At 41.9% G+C, this 23,680-nt stretch overlaps 1 protein-coding gene across 4 annotated transcripts in view; it reads right to left on the minus strand.

Moving 5' to 3' along the window:
* The window catches only part of ACADSB (acyl-CoA dehydrogenase short/branched chain), a 40,341-nt gene that overhangs the window by 7,931 nt on the left and 8,730 nt on the right, over positions 1-23,680 (minus strand). For 2 of the 4 annotated variants that reach the window (XM_072804999.1, XM_072804998.1), the window contains exons 2-8: positions 10,669-10,828; positions 10,348-10,448; positions 7,668-7,874; positions 7,082-7,252; positions 5,801-5,926; positions 4,177-4,269; positions 1,592-1,681 (exon numbers count right to left, since the gene is read on the minus strand). In XM_072804999.1, coding sequence (XP_072661100.1) covers positions 1,592-1,681; positions 4,177-4,269; positions 5,801-5,926; positions 7,082-7,252; positions 7,668-7,874; positions 10,348-10,448; positions 10,669-10,705 — 825 coding nt within the window. In that variant the 5' untranslated portion in view covers positions 10,706-10,828. The remainder of the gene's footprint in view (positions 1-1,591; positions 1,682-4,176; positions 4,270-5,800; positions 5,927-7,081; positions 7,253-7,667; positions 7,875-10,347; positions 10,449-10,668; positions 10,829-23,680) is intronic. The other 2 variants (XM_072805000.1, XM_072805001.1) reach the window with 1 other exon arrangement.

Consider the following 23,680-nt stretch of genomic DNA (forward strand, 5'->3'; position numbering starts at 1 on the left):
AAATTTCTAACAGTTTTCTTTTAATTACTCACATCAGGCATCTTTAAAAGAGTCGGGATTATACCTATTAGTTCACCTGATCCCGTATCCCTCCCTCACCAACTCCACAGACACAGAAATGCTGTTTCCTGTGTACAAAGGAGATCTCCCACAAACCGTCTTCATATTCTGTCCCTTTCCTTATAATCTATGTGGCTCTGAGAAAGTACTCTAGTGGGGGCGTCTGGGCAGCTCGGTCAGTTTAGCGTTTACTAAACTGGGTCCTGGGATCAATCCCACATGGGGCTCCCTGCTCAGCAGGGAGTCTGCTTCTCCCTCTGCCTCCACCCGTCTCCCCTGTTCAGGCTCTCAAAATCAATAAAAAAGTCTTTAGAAAAGGAAGAAAGTACTCTAGTATAATGAAATGAAAACCAGACCTGAAGCCAAGATTAAACACCTATCATTTGACACATGACTCCCTGCATGTCTTTGGGAACTCAGTCTCTAGGAACTTCTGTCTCCCACGTGTAAGATGCCCTGACAGCACGGGCTGAGGGAGGCCCTGGCCAGGCCTGACATGCTTGTTCTTTCCAGGCTTTAAGCTGATTGCACACATTCATTGCACTGAACTGGGTGCACCCAGGCCAGAACTTGCTATGCCTTGAAATATCTATGCACATGCAATCTGTGTGTGCCTGTGTGAGGCCAAGTCCTTATTATAGCACCTGAAGACAATGCAGCACAACAGAGCTGGCGATGTAACGAGAAACTGTTCTTGGAGCCTAGAGCTGCTTACAGGGAGGTTTTGCCAACATGTAAAGTAATTACTCTGGATTTTTTAGGTAAAGTGCTTGAGTAAATCTGGTAAGCTGCCACTCTGGGCCTTCCCTAACCTGGTGAGGCCTCAACATGGACTGAAGATGCCATTGCCACCAACAGTCCCCTTATCTGGGGAGCCGGAAAAGACACATCCTTAGACCAGGCCAGTATCTTTCTCAGCGCTTGGCTGAGAAGACCTCACTTGTACTCACTGCGGTGAACTATACCTTCTACAGGCAAGAAGTATCAAAGTGTAGTCTTTGGAGGATTACTGTGTGGCTCTGGCCTGCACAGGGGACTCTGGATAAATGTCAGCATTTACCAAGCACTCATTACACTCAGGCAACGTGGTAAATACTCTACACGTCTACCCGATGCAAAGTCACCCTCATATTATCTTTAGTTTAGAGATATAGCAGTTAGGGCTTGGGGGGCGGCGGGTAACTTGCCCATGGCTGACAGCTGCTAAGACAGGGAGCTGGGATTTGAGCCCTGGAAGCCTGACTGCAGACCCCATGCCCCAGACCTTAGGAAACAGGGCAAAGACAACTCTGAAATGCTCACCAGGAAATCTGGAGTCATGCTACAGGTGGCCCTCAAGGACTGCTTTCTGTCCTTGGAGAAGGTCAAGGCATTCATAGGTATGTGCCCGGAGACCTATTCCTTCCTCCTTTCTACCTCTCCCATTAAAATCCCCCTGAGGAGGCCCCCTCCACAGCTTTATGACACAGCTCTTCATTAACAGAAAGCCACGAGAGTACAGTTCGGTACAAAGAAGCTAATAATGATATACCTGAAAATCAAATATCCTTTTGCCAAATTGCATCCTTTCTTTCATATATGGAACAGTATAGTCAAAGCACCCTTGAGCCAGTCCCAGCATCTGTTAAAAAAAAAAAAAAGGACAATTTCTTATTTTGTTATAAGTTTACATTTTTAATTATTCAGGGTATAAATTCCTTTCATAGGCATATTGAAGAGCTGGGGTTAGGGGCAGAACTGGAGGCATAAAAGGGGTACCTTCGCCCACTGCATCTGTAGAACTTAACTTCCAGTGACTGGGAGAAGATTTGAGCTATTTCGTGTAAATAGGAATGTATTTAATTCTAGCAGAGGTAAATCCTCTGGCCTGGCTATGCTCATACAACCAGGTTACTTCTAAGGAAGCTTCTCGTTTAAGCTCTGAGTCTCTAGGCACAGAGCGAGCCATGGCAATGTTGCTCTCAACTAGCCTCAAAGACTGTAGAGAAGCTCCCTCTAGTCCTTCTAGAAGGCTAGCATGGAAGGTCACTTGATAACCTTCTATCTTCTTGTCCATTTTGCATATTATCAGGATTAATAAGAGCTTCAGGGGAAAGGGCATTGAACATAAAAGAGCAGTGTTTCTCAACCCTGGCTGCACATTAGGACCATCTGTGGGAACTTGATTTAAAAAAAAAAAAAAACACGATGTGAGGTCTAAAGAGTGGAGGGCGCGGGTGGCCTGGACCTTAGCGTTTTCAAATCTTCACGGTTTCCTGCAGGGCTACAGTGAGAGCATGTGGTAAAATCACAGATTTATGCATTGGAACAGTCAGGCCATGGTGGCAATCTCAGCCGAGCTGTCTCATTGCTAACCACCTATTTGAATCAGCTTGAAGGATTCAAGCTTGGAAACGGTTTCTAAATTCCAACACTAGGTGGCCATTAAGTCAGGATCTCATTATGTCAAACTATGTGGGTTTTACAAAAAGGAAAACGAAATCAATAATGAAAGCTTTGGGGGAAATGCCCACGAAAGTATCAATATTTCATTAGTGTTCATTCACATTTTCCTTTAGCCTTTTATTTTGAATTTTCTGGAGAACAGAATTTTGTGCTAAAAGTTAAAGGACACCACCCCCAAAGACCCCCAAACAGGGGGGAGCAACCCCCTGCACTTTTGGCTGAGATAAGATGATGTCACTAAACTCTTATGACTAAAGTTTATAGCTGATAATATCCTACGTTGACGTGAAAATTAATATGACCAGCTGTCAACCACAACAGGCTTTTTCATCTCTGTAAAATGTTTTCACTATCAATACTGAAAAGCTAAATGGTCTTCGGCTGCAGTTTTGAGGATAGATGCCTTCAGTTTGCTGTTCTATGTGACTCTTTCTCTACAAGGCATCCACAATGTTAACCAAGAAATAACTCCCTGACCTTAACTTTTAATTAGGTTATAAGATAACCTGGAGTAATTAAGACAAAAGCCCAGGCTGTGTATTTTACTGCTAGAACATCTATATTATTTATACGTCTGAGAACAAGGAGAGCCAGTATTATGGTTTTTAATGCCACAGCTGATGAAGTTGCATCACAGAAAAACATTAAAAAGAACAGATAGGCCATTTCTCTCATTATCTCACTTTGTGAGAAATATGGGTTAAGTCTTCATCTAAGAATATTGTTAGCAAATTAACAGCAGCAAAAAAAAAAATTTTTTTTTAAATCTAGAGGAATAGTATAGTACAACATTTAACTATTCCAATAGCTAATATGTGTAACATCTTCAAAATCTAAACGCTGCAAGTTTTTTAATTTGGGATATTCATTGATTAAAAATAAACAAATATATTCAAAATGACATTTAAAAAGAATGATTTTATGTTTAAGTAATCTCTACACTCAACATGGGGCTCAAATTCATAACTCCAAGATCAAGAATCATATGCCTCATAGACTGAGCCAGCCAGGCGACCCCAAAATGACATTGATAAGAAAACCAAAGATGCTATTCATTTTGTTAATCAAGAAAACAACTGATTTCACTTCACAGGAAAATGTAATGTGCATTAAAAAGGGCAAATTTGGTTTAAAAAAATGGAATAGTTCTCATCATATGTATCCACTTAATTGTGGCTATTTTATTTCAAGCACCACACACATACAATTGCCTGATTTTCACATGCAAAACACTAAGCAACAAATCTTTCATTCTTTACAGATTACAGGCCCTTACTATATGGGATATTAGGTATTCTTAATTGAAAAAAATTTCTTCTAGAACGAACTTCAAAAATTGAAAAGGTGATTTTTTTTAAAAGTCATATTTAATTTACAATATATTTGAGAAGTTATCGATCTAGGTATTGGATAATACTTAACGTTCTCAAAGCAGAAAAAAGCGTCACCACTAAGCCATTGTTTGGTTCTCAGGGGCATTACATAATTGACTAAAGTGGGATCTGAAAGAAATGAGAAGCCATTCTTTCACTGCACGGAAGGGAAGGGCGCCATCTTGTGTTCAGAAGCTTCCAATACTCATCACTTTTATGTATTTTTTCTTTTTCTTTCTACATTTTAATCAACCCACAATGTGAAAGAGTCAAGCAAAATGGCTACAATGTGACCAACCTGTGCAGCAATTCCTATTCTGCCTTCATTAAGAATCCCTATGGCATGCTTATAGCCGTGTCCAATTTGTCCCAGGATATTGCTTTCTGGAACCTGAAAGGAAAAACGTGCAGTGATTTCTACTTTTAATTTTATACAATTCATTTTGATTATATAGTTTTATATATACAACATTTCCAATTTGTGTGACAGGACTCTAGCCCAGGACTTAGTAAACTCCAAGGTGACTCCTCGCCTCCGTCTCCCTCTCCACGGCTTCCCTCACAGCTCTGGGATAGGACAGGACTCACGGCAGTGCTGCTTGCTATGGCTTCCACTAGCACCCAGCACAGCCATGTGTGGAATGAATGAATGAATCTATAAAAAGGGAATCTCATATCGATAACAAGTGAATAACAATTTTCCCCAATTCTTGCCTATATGTTCTAGTATGAGATAGAACATACTAGGAGTTACATGAAACATGTAAGTACTTGGGTAAATCAAGGGCGTCAAACCTTTCTTCTGTTGAGACTATTATTTATGAAGACATAAATATCAACAGAGGTATGTGCACATACACGCATGAGCATACAAGGGAGGGGCGGAAGGAGAGAAGAAACAGATTAAAACATTTATTTGTAGTTAAAATAATCTCGACTAGCAACAATAAAATAATACATTTAGCCTTATAACCTTAGGAGAGGGAGTGGGCAGACCAGAGAAAGAAAGGGCTGGGGGCATTAGTGAGGCTTGAATATCTACCTGCAAAGTCCCCCATGGGCACACACATGTGTCACTCACGAACCCATGAACTAAAAGATCAAGTTGTAATATGAGTGGTAAGAAACCTGTCACAACCTGTTCCATCTGTGTCAAGTTCTAAAACATTCTGGCTGTCTTCTCTTCCTCATGTTTTTTTTTTTTTTTTTTTGGTTTTAAATTCAATCTAATTAGCTTATATTGCATTTATTTTCAAAGGTAGGGTTCAGTGATTCATCAGTTGCATGTAACACCCAGGGCTCATCATATCACATGCCCTCCTTAATGCCTGTCACTCCACTTCCCCTCCAGCAATCCTGTTGGTTTCCTAGAATTAAGAGCCTCTTACGGCTTGCCTCCCTCTCTGATTTCATCTTCTCTTCCTCACTTTTAACAGATTCCACTCTAAACTGTGGGGCACTGCCTGATGGTTTCTCAGGCTCACTGGGCAACATCCCCACCTTGTGGCCTTTGGTATGTCCACAACGCATGTCCATCTCCGAAGTCAGTATCAATAAAGTATAAATGGTTCCTAAGTATGTAAATTTAAAAGTATAAATGGGATTAATTCTCAGCATTGGCTCTGAGGTCACCTGCTGGGCAGCAAGGTTTCCACTCTGCCTAAACACTTGTGAAAAGTACATTTAGTCAAGATCTTACTCGAGAACACCATCAACATTTTACAAAATATTCTCCTCTGCATGCTCAATATTGTGACACTTTTTTTTTTTATAAATTTATTTTTTATTGGTATTCAATCTGCCAACATATAGAATAACACCCAGTGCTCATCCTGTCAAGTGCCCATCTCAGTGTTGTGACACTTTTCTTGTGTAAAGCTTATTTCATGCCAGTCTTCTGCTGGAAATCCTAAGATACCCACCTTGACGTTTTCAAATGTTAATGCACAGGTGGAAGAGGCTCGGATTCCCATTTTTTTTTCTGATTTCCCTATGTGAAGGCCTTCAGTGTCACGATCGACCACGAAGCAGGTAAGGCCTTTATACCCCTAAAAAGAGGATTCGAAATGCTAAGAAAAAAATGCTATTACCACATTTGAACTGGTAAGATCCCTTGTTTCCAAGAGTTGAAAGTTACAGAACACTAAAACTGAACTTTAGTATTAATATTAGTTGGCTCAGAACTGCCATGTGTGCATTAGGAAACAAGAAATAAGTGGAAAACATTAGATTCACAATTAAGAAGTCTGTAATTTCTATTACTTGTTCAGAAACCATTATGACTATTAAAATTATTAAGATACCCTAAAGTATTATTCTGTGATCATGAGCCTTCCATGTTTTAAATTTAATTTTGTTCAATAAAAAGTTTCAAAATTTAATTCAGTGTATGTCAGAGAAAAGACAAAAGAGAAAACATATTTACCTTTTTGCCATGTATCTATTTTCCAACTAAACAAAAAATTTCTTAAAAATGAATGCACTATGTAGGTACTTAAATTCATTCCTAAATAGAGAATGTGAAATCCTCCAAAATGAAAGATCAACTTCCTATATAATTAATAATGGCAATACATGAACCTCCAAATAATTACTAATCACATCAACTGCATATATTTGAGGAGATGAGTAAATAAGATTGAAAAGATGTCAATCATCTAACATTTCAGTATTGAGGAGAATAAGGAATTTAAGACAAAGCTTCATCTACAAAGGAAATGCAGGAGTGCATGAGTGGCTCAGTCAGTTAAGCGTCTGCCTTGGGCTCAGGTCATGATCCAGGAGTCCTGGGATTGGGCTGAGTTGGGCTCCTTGCTTGGCTGGGAGTCTGCTTCTCCCTCTGTCCCTCATTCCACTCATGCTGTCTCTCTCTCTCTCTCTCTCTCAAATAAATAAATTTTTTAAAAAATAAAAAGGAGGGGATCCCTGGGTGGCTCAGCGGTTTGGCGCCTGCCTTTGGCCCAGGGCACAATCCTGGGGTCCGGGGATCGAGTCCTGTGTCGGGCTCCCAGCATGGAGCCTGCTTCTCCCTCTTCCTGTGTCTCTGCCTCTCTCTCTCTCTCTCATTCTATGTCTATCATAAATAAATAAATATTTTTTAAAAATAATAAAAAATAAAAAAATAAAAAGGAAATGTAAACATGAAAGAGATATGAAGAGAAAAGGTGAAGGGGGTAAGGAAGAAATTCTGCTTTCAGACTTACAAGGTCAGGGTTGACATTCACCATCACCAGGAAGAGTCCTGCATACTCCGCATTGCTGATCCACATCTTCGACCCATTGATGACATAATAATTTCCCTTTTTATCAGCTCTGGTCTTCAAAGCAAATAAATCACTACCTGCTCCAGCTTCTGAAAGGCAGATACTTCCTACCTACACGTGCAAACAAAAAAATTCCAAGTTAATAACGGCATTTGTAGTCTCTGTAGCAAAGATTTATGGTAAAGTAAACATGTCGCTTAAGGCTTTAGTCACTTTTAAAACCCTGTACTTACCAAATAGTAACGGTCTTTCCAAAGCATTATTTTCTAAAATATACCCTACTACTTGTCTAAGACAGATTTAAAGACTTAAGCACACATAGTCAATGTTAACTTTAAATTAATTCTAATAATTGCAGTTTTCTAGACATCTCACTATAAATGAAACCAGCAACAAAAGTATTAATATAATTGGGGCCAAAAAAAGGATTTTTGTGTCTGATGATTATTCTTTGAATTTCCAAGCAGAAATGATGTCGTAAGTTCAGAAGAGATCAGATCTATTTCAACAACTCCTATCAACCCACTTTTTCTGTTGTGAGCTTGGTCAAATACGTAGCCTTTTGTTCTTCTGTTCCATATTTTCTCATCAGATTGTTAATCACTGTGTTCTGGATGTCACAAACCAACGCGACAGATGCATCGACTTTGGCTAATTCCTCTATCACGAGGATAGAGGAAAAAAAGGAAGCTCCTGTTCCTCCGTATTTTGTTTCAATTTCAATACCCATCAACTAAAAGGAAAAACAAGGAAACATAGATTAAGAAGGCTCATTTCTATATGGGAAAATTTCTTGCAAGAACAACTTCAAAATTAAATCTTAACCATATAAATTACTGATTTTAAAACTGTGTACGTATATTTCATTTTAACTCGGTATGGTTATTGTACGATCCTCTAAGTAGGAAAAACAATAGCAGACACTCTATATATTTGAGAAGGAAGTAGTTGCAGGCAAGAACTGTCATTTGTTTCCTCATGGAATCTAAAAACACAGAAATCAGTAAAATGCTTTGCAGGAGGATGGAATGGAATCATGAGAAAGTGTCTCAAATGGTGAGGAAAAGGAGGAAGGCAGTGGGGCACAATCTCTTCTAGGCAGGCTCCTCGCCTGGACTCATTCAGCCAAGATAATAACTGAAGGACCATTCCTTCTGGGGCATTCTAACAAGTCCCCGTGGTTGGCAGACATCTGGTGGTGTTTCCTGGAACCACCACAGACAAGGCAGAGGTGCCTGGTAAACACGACCAGATGCTGGCCAAGCTCTCCCATGACTGTCTCACTGTTCAGCCAATTCTCCTAAGTCGAGAACATGAAACTCCCATAGTTCTCCATTTTTAAGGGTCCTCATCTCAGACAGAGAATGTGTGTACCTGTAATTCAAGACCCAAAGCTGCTAACAGGTAAAAGGATAATGCTCCTCTCTCTTCTGCCCAGACACTTCTGGAATTGCAGTGTGCTATGGTCTGGGTTTCAGCTGTTAGGTTTCAGCTGATGGGAAGCTTAGTGGATATGCAGGTAGAACCACAAAGTTGGGGGAAGACTTAGGTGAGATCCAGAGATGCTGTCCCACCAGGAAAAACTGAAGGATTCGGGCGTGGCTTAAGTCTGAAGAGGGCGTGATAACTGATACAGTATCTTGAACAGTTGTCAGAGACAACTGCTTCTCCCAAAAAGTCACCGATTTTTTTCTGCGTGGGAAGTACCATTTTTGTCAGCTATTGCTATGGCAGGTGACCGCAGAAGAGGGACAAGAGGAGCCTCAGAATAGCTGGTGTAGGATGTGCAACCAAACAGATGCTCCAGGTGGTGCTAGGCCTCCTAAGCAAGGGCCAGGTGGTGGGGCTTCAGACAACCCTGCCTGCAAGAACCACCCCATCAGGGGAGTGCTGCTCCCAGCCTGGAAGCCCAAGACTTCTCAGAGCAGCCCAGGGACTCTGCCAACAATGCAGATGAAGCCTGCCTGGAAAATGGGACTCCCAGATGCCCTCTGACCCACGGGGGGCTTCACAGAAGATTCTATGTTCCTAAGCAGTTCATCGCTTTAAAAAAAAAGAAAAAAGTGGAAAAATCACTAGTAGGTATGGTATTTAAAAAAAAAAAAAAAAAAAAAAAAGCTGGTCTCTTTACAAGGGGAAGAAGTAAAGACTATTTAGGTTCAGTGGAAAAGGCAATTTTTCCAGCACGGTAACAGAAAAGATTTTAGCCAATGGCTCTGAATAGGAGCTACTAGTTCTGGAATATCCCTGGTATTCAAAATAAAAAGTAAACATCACTTCACACCTATGGAGAGGGAGAGATGATGAGTAAGTGCAGTGATTTTGAAAATGTTCTCCTTGGAGCCCCCATGCTGACAACGTAGAGCTGGAACAGTTCTACTTTTGTCTATTTTGTATACTGGGCTCCTATCAAAGGGCTATGTGACTTAGGAAGTTGCAAATCGGTTTCCCTGGTTAGTGTGGAGTTCAGATGTCGCCTCAGCTTCTAAGTTTGCCACGTGCAGAGGGACTCAGGTAGAAAGCATGGTCTGCTCTGAGGTTTCACTAACTGAAGTACGCTTCTTAATCCTGGTGGTGCTGAGCGGGATCATTCTTTGTTGGTGCCGGTCCTGTACACTGTAGGCTGTTTAGCAGCATCCCTGACCTCTATTCCCCTAGATGCCAGGGTCACCCATGGTTGTGACAACCAAAAATGTCTTCAGAGACTGCCAAATGTCTCTTGGGGGACAAAACAGCCTCCAGTTGAGGACCACAGATCTAAAGAAATCATTCTCTTGCTTCTGAGCCCTTTTCTTAAAAAGCAGCATATTTTTTAACTTAAAATGCCCAATCAATTTAAAGGAAATCTGTGACTAGGATCTCAGTCTAAAAGAGAAAACAGAGGGGTTCCTGGGTGGCTCAGCTGGTTAAACATCTGGCTCAGGCTCAGCTCATGATCCTGGGTTTCTGGGGATCAAGCCCCACATCTGGTTCCATGCTCAGCAGGGAGTCTGCTTCTCCCTCTTCTCCTCCCTCCTCCCTGCTCATGCTCTCTCCCCCAGGTAAAAATACAAAATAAAAATCTTTACAAGAGAACACAGCTAATTTTGACTAGGAAATGAAGAGTTCATTAAGCCATCATTACAGTTCCTGAATTTAAAAGCATGCATACATTTTAACACTGGACAGTATTTATGAAAGAATGAGAAGAATTGTAAAGTATATACCCCTTGTTGAAATAATCCTTCTATTATTGATGGATCCATTTTTGAATTTTCATCCATCGTTGACACCAGAGGAGCAACCCGTTCTTGGGCAAATTTTTTAACTGTAGGGGGGAAAAAATACTGATCTGTCTTTATTCTCTTAATATGACAGGCTTTACTTTTTTTTCAAAAAAAAAAAAAAAGTTTTAAATTAGTGTAAAAAAAAAATTCTATTCACAAACTGAGATGGACATACCCCCCAAACATGTCATGGAACTTCACACTGTAGATCCAGCTGGTAATCAGAGGGATCTGGATGTGACACTGAGCCAGTCTACTCACCGGTGTTCTTTATCATCATCTCCTCATCTGTAAACATCTGCAGGGGGGCACCGGGCAGCGCGGCATTTGTTAGACCAAGGGCAGCTTCTGACTGGGAAGACTTTAGGACACGGGGAGGAGTCTTCCAAGAAGACAGGCAGGTTGGGAAGCTTCGTCTGAGCTGTAGGAACAGTCCCATTGAAGAGGGGAAACACACACAGACACACAAAAGATAAAGAGAAGTATCTCAACATCGGTTTCTTTGGGAATAACTTTTTAACCCCTTTCTTGCCTCTTGTGTCACCAAAAAAGAGGAGCAGGAGACTGGCATGTTTGAAAATTCACTGTCTTGTGAACAAAAACACAAACTTGTTTAACTTTATGTCCTTTATCCAAGCAGTGAGCTCTTCTAATTTCTTTTTTTTTTTGGCTGGGTACAGTATACTTTATTGATGGTACATGACAAGGTAGGGCTCCCCAAGCCCCTCCCCTTCCTCAGGGTCTAGGATGTAAATTGGAGGTCAGGAGATTCTCAGTGTGTTGGGGGATTAAGTTGGGGCAGGGACTCCCCAGCAGCTGAGGGCCTCTCTCTTCCTCTTGTTCTTGCTGGGGCTGGTGGTCCAGGAGGCTCTTACTCCTTGGAGGCCATGTGGACCATGAGGTCCACCACCCGGTCGCTGTAGCTGAATTCATTGTCATACCAGGAAATGGAGCTCTTCTAATTAAACGAAACTTTCCCAGATGATTAGCTTTTACCTTCAAGAAAACACTTCTAGATGGACATTCTAGATGGAATTCATTCTTTCTTTTTTTAAGATTTATCTATTTTGGGGGGGGGAGTAGAGTGAGAGAAAAATCTCAAGCAGACTCTGTGCTGAGCGCAGAGCCCAACCTGGGGCTCGATCCCATGACCCTGAGACCATGACCTGAGCCGAAACCAAGTCAGACACATTCCACCACTGTGTCACCCAGGTTCCCCAAAATTCATTCTTAAAATGTCACATTTCATGGACTTCTTCGAAGGGGAAACCTGAATATAAATAACACTACTGGGTGACCACTGCAAAGAGCATTCTTGAGGAGGGTGGGAATAGGTGAGGGCGCGGGGACAACAAGGCCCCTCTCCTGCCCTGCCCTGGCGGCCGTAGGTAGCAGTTCTCTTTTGGTTCTCCTGGCTAATCCTGTTTTTTAGCTTCTCCTTAGTCAGACACGGTGCAGCATCAGGGTTAAGAAAACAGACTCTGCAGTCTGAAAGAACTGGTTTCAAATCTGGCATCTGGGATTTATAAGCCATGTGATCTTGGACAAGTGATTTCAAACTTAACAGTTAAAATCTCTTGATCTGTTTCTTTCTCTGAAACATGCAGATAATAATCTCGAGTTTTCTAAGGATTAACATCATAACCCACATGAAGGGTTTAGCATGCCATCTGCCATACAGTAGGAGCTCAATAAGCAGTAATGGCTATCTCTACTCCGACCCCAAAGGACACTGGTGGTGGTCCTAACTGAGCAAGTCCCAGCAGTAGTGACAGTTAAACCACAAGGCTGCCTTTTCTGGTCATTAGCGTGTCTCCCTGATGCAGTGTCCCAGATCCTTCAAATGTGCCAATTTCTACTCAAACAATGGATTTGCTCCAAGTCTGTTGAAAAGAAACCTTCCAATTTGAAATGCTTGCTATAGCTTTCCAATTTCATTTTGTAGAATTTTATTACAGGGGAAACAAGTAAGTTATTAGTCTTTTAGTGAACCTACAAACATACTAAGTGAAAAAAGCCAGCTACAAAAGATCACATATTATAGGATTCTATCCATATGAAATTTCCAGAAGAGGCAAATCCAGAGTCAGAAGCTAGTGTAGTGGTTGCCTGAGGGTGGGGGTGATGGAAATGTTCTCAATTGGATTGTGGTGATGATCCTACAACTCTGTAAATTTCCTGAAATTCATTGCACTATACACTTTAAAAGAGTGAGTTTTATGGTAAGTTATACTTCAACAAAGCTGTTTGAAAAAAAGAAGTAGTGTTTTCCTTTTATTCAGCAAGATTCAAAACGAATGTTCTGAGCATCTGACAATTGTCTGAGAGCACAGGGTACCAAGGGGAACATTGTAAGGTTCACAGAATAGGCAAAAAACAAAGTCAAGTTCTGCAGGATTAAAAAGCATACGTGGTGGGGGCGCCTGGGTGGCTCAGTTGGTTAAACATCTGCCTTCAGCTCAGGTCAAGATACCAATGTCCTGGGAGGCATCCTGGGATGAGCAGCATCAGGCTCCCTGCTCAAGCGGGGAGTCTGCTTCGCCCTCTGCCCCTTCCCCTGCTTGCGTGCTCTCTCTGTCAAATAAATAAAAATCTTTTTTTTTTTTAAAGTGTGTGTGGTGTTAAAAAAAAAAAAGTAGTAATATATTGCAATATATTTTTTCTCAATAGTTTTGATTACACATGGAAAAGCTTATTGATGAAAAGAGAACAAACCAACCATGAATTAATCTGTTAAATCTTTCCCAAATTTGGGTCAATCTTTGTAGTTAATGTCCCCAGAAGTAGATGTACTCTGCTCTAGGTTGGGGTGGGGATGTGGGGAGGTGGGGAGACAAACATTGGCCAGTTAGAAGAAAGATACCTATCTCTCAATTTTGTAATTAACTCTGTTTTGTTTTTATTCGTAGGAGGCAGATAGTTTAGGGCAAAGTTGCATGGAACATTCTTTCCTTGTTGAAAGACCTCACGGGGACAGGAAGGACTTTAGACTAGAACGAAGGAAGGGGTGAGGGCATGCACATGAGGTAATAATGTCTTCTCCCTGATGAAACAGATGGAAGAACTGAGGACAAGAAGAAAGGAGGCAAGAAATGGAGATGCACAAGGACTTCAAGAGGGAGCCATGGTGCCAAGAAACGCAAGGACAGAGTGATCATTAGCAGCAAGCACCAAGGACCCGCAGGGCCTGGGAGAAAGGATGGGATGATGGAGAAGGAAGAGAGGGACATGTGGCATGCGTTCTGCTCAGTGGTTGGTGGGGGGAGTCCTGCACGGGACCCCTCAACAGACTTAGGAATTAAATGAGAGAATGAGCCAACTAATCTTCTCCACAAAATGATCAGGAAACCAGCCTGTTGTTATTTTAAAACTCTAACACATGGCCCAGGATTCCTCTTTCTAGGGGAGATTATTTACTTCACTAGACCCCCCTACAGAGTTCTTTGTGCCTCTGAGTCAATGTATCACCTTTGTGCTGGAGGTTAACAGAAAGCCCACCACTGAGAGACTTAAGGAGCCAGCAGGTATTACAATAATACCCATTTTTTTCCTGCTTGACACTATTGTGATCCACTTAGTCTCAAAATTGCTACTGACAAAGTGTATGGCTGTTCAACACATAACAATTATTTTATTTCGTTATTTAAAAATCTCATCTATTCATTTAGAGAGAGAGAGAGAGAGAGAGAGGCAGAGGGAGGGAGAGGTAGAGGGAAAATCCTAAGCAGACTCCAAATTGAGCGCAGAGCTCGACTCAGGACTCAATCTCACAACCCCTAGCTCATGTCTGGAGCTGAAATCAAGAGTCTGATGCTTGACCAACTTAGCCATGCTGGTGCCCCGACACATAACCATTATTTTGGATTCACAAGACCACAGGGACAAATGTGCTTTACAAAGGAAGTAGCTGCATACAAAGGTAGGGTGAGCTTACTCAAGATGCCATCATAAAACACAGTGGGTACATGCTAAGTGGATGGAATCCCTTTTTAACCAAAGCACTGTTATTACCGATCCTTTTGGGCAGAAAAACATGGTCCTTTTAATAGGACAATCTTTAATAAAGAAAACATTTCCCTGCCTTGCCTTTAAATGTGAGGCCCGAGGTTTCGATGATGCTTTTCAACTGTCCCCTGCCCTTTGGTGTTGACCTCAGCCTCTGCAGCTTTGGTGTCCGCTCCATCAAAATGATTTTCCACAGTTATAACCCATTGCACCACATCATCACATTTTTTTGTATAGAGCAGCAGTCACTACTTGCGTGGAATAATAGTTATTTATGCCTTGCCAAATGCTTTCCGTAGCCTGAGTCTGATCTGTTTTCTACTCAACGGATCAGAGCTCTGCTGCCCTCAGAAGTAGTGGTGATCAGACCTGGGGTCTGCAGACTCCTGTGGGCAGAGCAATAAAGTCCATGAACTCAGGTGGGGGCAACTACATCTTTGTTTCACTAACCTCTAACTGAAATAAAGCATTTCCTCCAATTATGAAATGTAGGCAAACAAGTTAAAGTTATCTGTGACTGCCACGGAAAGAAATTAGGTATTTTTATATCAAATAACAGCAAGCATCTTGATGTTCAGCACTACTTCAAAACCGTAGATCTTATTTAAGCAACATATATTACCATTATCACAATTAAAATTATTCTTATGACTTTTATCATCACTGGTTTCCTCTGTCATCTTGCATATTTTGTGTATTTTAAAACATTTTGAGAAAGGGTCTGCTAAAGTTCACCATACTGCTGTATACTTGTCATCCATGGCATAAAAAAGGGGTGAAGGACCCCCTGACTGCTGAAATGTTCTGGTAGTTTTGCTAAACCCATTAAGTTTAGCTGTTACGTAGTCATAACCCTTCTCCATTACGTTCCAGCATAACGAAATATCATTCCAAACATTTTTAGAGTGGTTCAAGCCTACAGGCTCTTACAATGTTTGGAAGGTAAAAAGAAGACAAGAAGTTTGCTAACCTGCGAAGTTCTTCTTAGACTTTTCCAAAGGAAATGTTTTGACGGAACATGGAGGGCTTCACCTTAAATGCCTATATTCAGGGGTTCCCACTAAATGTGCTCCAACCCCCGGTTGTCCTTCCTACATGTGGGCATGAAGCTGTATATTTTTCCCTATGACTCCATTCTGGCACCCCAGAGTTCTGATCGTCCAGTCTTCTTTTCTTACTGGTAACTTCTTTCTGACAGTGAGAAACCTGGCTCTCATGATCTAGGACTCACTTGTTTGAACCTAGTGCACATTGATAGTTCCAGAATTGCTAACCCATACCACTGTGAGAAACCAGTGTATCCCTTCTAGTGTGGTGCTTGGTTACGGTTCTTTTCATCTTTGGCCTTAAAGGTACTCAATCAGAACACGGTTTCTGCAACTTCTTCTTTCCCTTCCCCACCCCCTTTGTGTGGTGATGTGATTCTCTGGTAATAATTCTGGGACCAAGTCAAACGTGGGTTTTTTCCCCCACACCAGCCGCCTGTCCTACCATTCAACTCAATTCTGACTCTATCTGCCTAGAGATGGCATCGATCCCAAAGGTCAAAGGGGCCCAGTCCCACAAGATGGGCCCCCGGCCCCCATTCACACAACAGTGGCAAGCCCAGGCTGTCCCCCATGCTTCAGACCCACGGGTTATCAACTGCAGGTTCCTAGCACTTGCTCCGTGGGGGCAGTCTTGTTTAGTCTTCAAGAGCAGCTCACAGAACTGAGAGGAATATTTTACTTACTGGATTACTGGTTTATTATTAAAGAATAGAACTAAGGAACCATCATGTGAAGAGATGCACAGGGCAAGGTTGGGGGAAGGTGTGGAGCTTCCATGCTCTCTACTCAGGGGCCCCTCTCCCAACACCTCCCTGTGCTCACCATCCAAGAAGCTCTGGGAACCCTGTCCTTGTGGGTTCTAGGCTTCATTACGTAGGCCAGATTGAGTAATTCATTGGCTATTGGAGCCTAATTCAACCTTCAGCTCCCTCTTCCCTCCCAGGAGGCTAGGGGCTCAAACAGAAAGGCCCAACCCCATAATCATGAGTTTGGTTCCCAGCCCCGGAATTCCCCACACCCTTAGCTGCAATCCCGAAGTCACCTCATTAATATAAATTCAGGTGCAGATAGAAGGGGGTCTGGTATGAATAACAAGGCACCCATTTCACCTTTGGGGCTCTCAGAGGATTTCAGGAACTGCAAACAAGAGACCAAATATTTTAACAAAAGATGCTCTTTGCTCTTAACTGCCTAGGAAACTCCCAAGGCATTGGGAGCTGTGAGCCAGGAACCCTGAAGGAAGACTCAATAGATATTTATTATAAATCTCAGTATTGCAACATGTAATACAGTTAGATTCATCTGCCACAGCAGCATTCCATCTTCCCCTTCTATCTAGTTCGATTTTACTTTTATATATAAGATAAAACTATTTGTGGCATACAGTTTAAAGGGTTTTGACAGACATGTATGCCCACCACCACCACCACCACTGGCCACCCGGCACCTCCATCACTCCCAAATTCCTCGCGCTGGCCTCTGTGCCACCCACTTTTCCCCCAATCTGTCTCACGGCACTTCTGATTACAACTCTCACTGTGACCACATCCAGGGCACAGTGAGGAGACACAGACATGCATGTGGCCTCATTTAACTACAAGTTCATAGTCACCAACCTCCATTTGGACTCTTACCCATTCTCTGAACCGATTATGGGATCTCAACACCCGCCCCACCCCCCAGCCCCGCCAAGCTCCACCCCTTACTGTTAGCTGATGAGTCACCTTCCACCAGAAAAAAATAAATGTCAACAAATGGGGACAACCTCAACCTGCTGCCACCAAACCCACCTGGTGTCCTGCGTTTGCACCGCTCATCCTTCTTCCCTCCTAGTGCGATGGGCATGATGTTCCTCCTCTTAAGAAAGGCCTGTCCCTCTAACTCTCTCTGGGTCCCACCTCTCCCACCTTCCCAGGATCCTCAGCCATCCCTTTGGTCTTCTCACATCTTTCCATTTTTTTCCCCTGCTCGAATTTTTAGCATGACAACCATCCTTGAACCATGCATCCATCTTGCTAGCATCCTCTCTCCCCTTCCCTGCACAGCCAGATACTGCTGAAGGTGTGCCTTACTTGCCCTCTTTGCTTCCTTAGGACCTCCACCACTCACCAGCACCCCTCCTCAATAGGGTCTCCACAAACATCTCCATGTTCTTCAGGCTCCAACTTGCTTGCTCTTAGCAGATGCAGTTCAGGTAGGCACACCCCCCTCCTTCCAAATGCTCTCCTCTTGTTTCTTCCCTCTCCTGCCAGTCTTTCTGCCTCCTGCTCTAGCTTCACTCCCACCACCTGACCCTCAAGTGTTGAAGATGTTTGACAAAGACTCTCTCCTTAACCAAATGAGGGTCAGCTCCTCTGTGTCTAACTAGGCCCTGACCTTGGGCACTGCCCTTGGTCCACCTAGGCCAGTTTTAGCAAGGATCCTACTGCATCAGGTTAATGAAAACCCCCACCCTTGGTATCTGATCACTCTGGTCAGCCTCTAGCAAGAATCCTGGTGAGTCTGAATCTGGTGAGTGTTGGCATGGGAGAATTTTTTCTACTCTTCAGGGACCTTTTACTTGGACTAAGAATCAAATCGAGAAGAGACAGATTAACAAGAGAAAATCAAATGTAATAGCATAGACACAGGGAATCCACGCAGACATGGAGACTGCAAAGATAGGCAACATGATGCTTCTATGAGCTGGGGAGGAGGTGGATGTCTGAAGGTACAAAGGGAGAAGACCATTTGCAGGAAGGTGAAAGATGTTTGGAAAACAAAAGACAGCCTCTTTTTTTGTGTGTGTGAGCTCTACACCCAATGCAGGGCCCGAACTCATGACCCCAAGACCAAGAGTCACATGTTCTATCAACTGAGCCAGCCAGGTACCCCAACGGTTCTTCCCCTACTATACGGTGAAGTTTCTTGAGTCCAGAGAAATCTCTGTTAATAGCTCTCTTCCTAGTATAAGCAGGCAGGTGAGGGGGAGGTACAGAGCTTTTCCTGAACTTGCTGGGTTTGGGATGCTTTGAATTCATGCCCAAAATGGTCCCTGGTGGGGTGGCCTGCACCCAGCCCCCCCCCCCAAGAATCCCGCTTAGCCCTCATCTTTCTTCTCAGTGATTTTCTGTCCACTGACTCCAACCTGACTTGCTGCCTATAAATCTCCACTTGTCATTGTGGTACCTGGAATTGAGCTTGATCTCACCTCCCTACCGCAAAATCCCAATGCAGTAGTTCCTTCTTAAATAAAGTTTTCTTTACCGTCTTTAACAAGGGTCATGAACAATTTTTAAGTGGGAAGAAACCCTTCCATTCTGTAGTTGAGGGTAAAAACAGGTGTAATCACGATTTAAGCAAAAGTAAAGATAAAGACATAACACCAAAGCCCAGCAATTCTACTTAAGTTCCTATGCCTGAGTACACGCTTTGCAAGCAGTGCAGTGAGACTTATAAAGGTGAAAAATTAAAAAGCCAATGATCTGTCAACAAAAGAATGAAGGGTAAGTTGTAGTATGCTGATTCTGAAGGGGAGAAGAATTCGCCAAGGCAAAAATGTCTCTTTGATATAAGGATTTTCTCGAGCTGGCAATTTTTAAGAAACAGCAGACAGAGAAGTTCTGAAAACTGAGAAGACATTTATCCTTTTGTTTTTTTAAAGATTTTATTTATTTATTCATGAGAGACACAGAGACAGAGAGAGAGGCAGAGACACAGGCAGAGGGAGAAGCAGGCCCCATGCAGGGAGCCAGACGTGGGACTCATCCAGGTCTCCAGGATCATGCCCCGGGCCAAAGGTGGCGCTAAACCACTGAGCCACCCCGGCTGCCCGACATTTACCCTTTTATAGGAGACATTGATCTACATGCATAGGAGAAATTTCCCCACAAACCAGAAAGAGATGACTAAGTCCCCAGAAACTTATCAATGGAAAAGGCAAGGTATTAAATCTGCATAACCACCCCACTCTTGTTTACTATGCTTTTCCTGCCAACCTCCCATAATTGCACCCCGCTATCTTGCCCCCCATCTTTTGTATTTAGCTGGTAACAGTATTTAAGGGGATGGTGGCTTGGGCCGTTTCAGGGTCACTCAGTTTTCCTGGGTTTCTCCCATTTATACAGAAGGTATACAAGTTATTAAATTTGTTTGTATTTTACCCCGTTAATCTGTTGTTATGGAGGGATCTCAGCCAAGAATCAGGAGGGTAGAGTGCAAAATATTTTTTCCTCCCCTATAATTCAATGGAAGATTTTATAGCGGTTAAAGTAAACTAGGGAGCTACATATATCAACATGGATAAACCCTGAAAATATAATACTGAGTTAAAAAAGCAATTTGCAAAAGGATTTGTTTGGGATGATAGCATTTATGTACACTTTAAAAACACACCAAATGATAGTATATATTCTTATGGAGACACATAGATGCAGTAATGCAGTAAAAGTTTAAACACATGAACAAGAAGCATACACATCAGCGTCAGGATTATGGTTTCCTCTGTAGAAGAGCTAGAAATGCGGGGTTTCTGTAGTGTTTTATTTCTTTTTTCTTTTCTTTTTTTTTTAGATTTTATTTATTTATTCATGAGAGACACACAGAGAGGCAGAGACACAGGCAGAGGGAGAAGCAGGCTCCATGCAGGAAGCCCGACGTGGGACTAGATCCTGGGTCTCCAGGATCACGCCCTGGGCCCAAGGCAGGAACTCAACCGCTGAGCCACCCAGGGATCCCTGTAGTGTTTTATTTCTTAAAGTAAACAAACCCAAAACTATAGCAAAAGTGGGTGGTGGGTATAGGGTGCCAGTTAAATTGTTTTCTGCACTTTCTATCAGAAATATTTCTAATAATATTTAATGTTTTGGCTTTTTAAAATACGTGCAATGGTTTGAATCATGTATGCTCTGGATTTTTGGATTTTCGAAGTAGGCTTGCCTTTAAAACGCAAAATGTAGGTTTTAGATAATGTGCTCAGCATCATACTGCTGAACCATTTTATGGATTTCTTAAGAACCTGTCAAATGTTGTTACACATAATTAAACTAAAGAAAATGGTTTATTCTGGAACATTTGCCAACTCTATTGGGATCTTGGAAACAAGTGCCCCTGAGATTTAAATCAGGGGTTGCCATTCTTGGTTACATACCAGATCACTTGGGGAGCTTACAGCAAAGGAGAGTACAGCCCTACCAATTAAGACTGATTCAACAGACTCCAGATGAAGCCCAGGCCTCTGTATTTCTCAAAAGCTCCTCAAGATAATGCTAATTGTAGCCTGGGCTGGCATCTGGTTTACATGCATGATTTGGAAAGTAAAAACTCAACCCCTCCTACAGCAAATATTCAAAAGCCACACCATTCATTTGTCTACAGAAGTGATTCATAAATGTGCACCCCTGCTCTCTCCCCTTGCCCACCCTCACCCCCAAAGCGTCTGGCTTTAAAATGCTTTTGTGTTGAATACGTAACAAGGCTCAAAAAGACCGTTGCCCCCACATACCCGGGAAAAAAGCTGTTGACCCATCCCCATTCAGCCCACTTCTCAACCTCTCTCACAGGTGACCACTCTGATCAGCTTATGTATATCTTTATATATTTTTTATATACAAATCTAAGCAAATAGGAATAGACTTCCTTATTCTCCTCCCTGCCCTTTCTAAAAGGTAGCATACTATGTACCCTATTCTGTGCCTTTTATTCATGTGGCAATACATTCTGGAGAGGTTTCTGCTTTAGGACCTAGAGAATACCTTCATTCCCTTTTTTTTATAGTTGCAAAATAGTCCATTGTGTACAAGATCACTCTTGTTTTTATTTAAACCAGGGCTGCTTTAGGGAGCCAAAGAAACTAATCAAAGGGCAGAGATGGGAAAGTGCAACCAAAATCTCTTTTAGTATTATGAATAATGCCCAACAAGGGGAACTCAGGGTCACTGTGTCAATCCATATCTCCACTGCGGACAAGGTCACACAAATCTGCAAGTGAAAAAAACCCAGATCTATACATATATAGTGTATTTCTTGGGAAGAAAACTTTCCTCTACCCACAGGAAGGGTGGAGTAGAGGGGTGGGGAGGGTGCAACTGAGAATTGACAATAAACAGATTAACAGGAAAAAGTTTCTTTATCCACTAAAGTGGATCCACTTTATCCACAAAAACACTAATTTTTTTTTTAAGATTTTATTTATTTATTCATGATAGAGAGAGAGAGAGAGAGAGAATGGCAGAGACACAGGCAGAGGGAGAAGCAGGCTCCCTGTGGGGAACCTGATGTGGGATTCCAACCCTGGACTCCGGGGATCATGACTCAAGCCAAAGAGAGGTAGATGCTTAACTACTGAGCCACCCAGGTGCCCCACTTATACTTGTTTTGTGTTGTCATGGAGAAGTCTGTGATTTTTGTGTTGCCCAAATTATTACTTTTCTTTGGGGGATGATATCTGGCTTTTAATTATAATGATCTTCTTTACTCTAAGATAATAAAGGAATCTGCTCATGTTTAGTTTTAGTATTTTATAGATTTTCTAATTTAATGTGCATTTTAACACTGGCTAGTAACAACAGAATGCATGAATAGATTTTATTTTTTTCCAGTCTTTTTTTTTTTTTTTTAATGAGCTCTATGCCCAGTGTGAGGCTTGAACTCCTGATCCTGAGATCAGTAGTGGCATGTTCTAGTGACTGAGCCAGCCAGGTGCCCCCTAAGACCTTTTGACCTACAAGGCAATAAAAATCAAGATGATTCTACAGCTAGGTAGAGTGCTCACCTGTGGTAAACAGATTTTGATGGTATTTTTCATGTCCTTCTGCACTGTTAAAGAACAAAATTTAACCAAGTAAATTTGAAGATCTAATTGCTTGTATTAAACAATTCACAAATTGGGCAGCATCCCATCCAGCAAGCATAGGGGACCTCCACTGAGCTAAATAAAGAAAGGTTTTCAAAGGCAGGGAGGGCATTAGAAAAAAAGAGGAAAGTAATTTATTATCAAGGAATGCACTGTTTAAGCAAGGTGGCTCTCCTTCCTAAGGGGAGCTGAATGGGTCTATCAGTACATTTCCTAGCTGGACCAGGAAATTCCAAGTTGATCCCTGAAAGGTTACATTCCTGAGGGGTTGAAACTATTTAAGTTAGACATTAAGTTTTGGTCTCCTGCCTTGGGGCCCTTAATCTAAACAACACCATTTTGGGCCTCCGGTTTTCTCTTTCACAGTACTCATTCAACTTCACAGACCCAGAAAAGGTAAAATGATATTATTTTATGATACAATTAAATATGTAGAATACATAAAAGGATCTTTGAACCATCAACATACTAGAATCTCTTCTGATCCTGTTGGAAACTAAAAGATATTTTAAAAGCAAACCAACGCAGTGAGATATGATCAGAATGGTTAAAAGTAAAAAAAAAAAAAAAAAAAAAAAAAAAAAAATTCAGTGACAATGCCGACTGCTGGCAAATGGGGCAAAACAGGCTCTCTGACACACCATCACCTGGAAACCTGTTCTCCTAAAAACCCATGCCTTTTCTAATAGAACCCTATTGGTTTTCCCTTAGAATCAGTTTCTGCCCCTTCCCTTTTCCCTACCAGGATATGTAAGCATTTAAGTTCAACCTCTGAAAGAGCCAGCTACACTTCTTTGGTTGGCTCCCCTACACAGATGAAATAAACCTTTCCCTTGAGTTAATGCTTTTTGTCAGTTGAATTTCCAGATTCTGGCTCCTGAACCCAAGAGGGTAGAGAAGATTTTCCTTCTCTATAAGGGAATATTGCTCAGCAGTAAAAAAAAACAAACTACTGATCTGAGCAACAACTTGTTCAAACCTCTGGAGAATTATCCTGAATGCAAAAAGCTAAGCCCAAAGGTTACGGAGCTAGGATTTCATTTATCTAACATTCTTGAGATGATACAATTATACAGAGGGAGAAGAGAACCACTAGGTTACTAGGCCTTATGTCATGTGTTTAAACAAGAGTGACCCAAGAGACCTTTATGAGGATGGAACCGTCCTGTAGCTGGATTGTGGTGGTGGATACATAAACATACACGTGACAAAACTGCGCAGGACTAAATATATAAATTTACACATGAAACTGGAGATATCTGAGTAAGTCCTATGGATAGTCTCTGTATCAGAACTTGGTTGTGACACTGTACTGTAGTTTTTATAAGTGTCACCACGAAGGCGAATTGGACAGAGTATCCAGGATTCTCTCTGTGTTACTTCTGAC

Source organism: Canis lupus, chromosome 29 (genome assembly GCF_048164855.1).
Source record: "Canis lupus baileyi chromosome 29, mCanLup2.hap1, whole genome shotgun sequence".
NCBI lineage: Eukaryota > Metazoa > Chordata > Mammalia > Carnivora > Canidae > Canis > Canis lupus.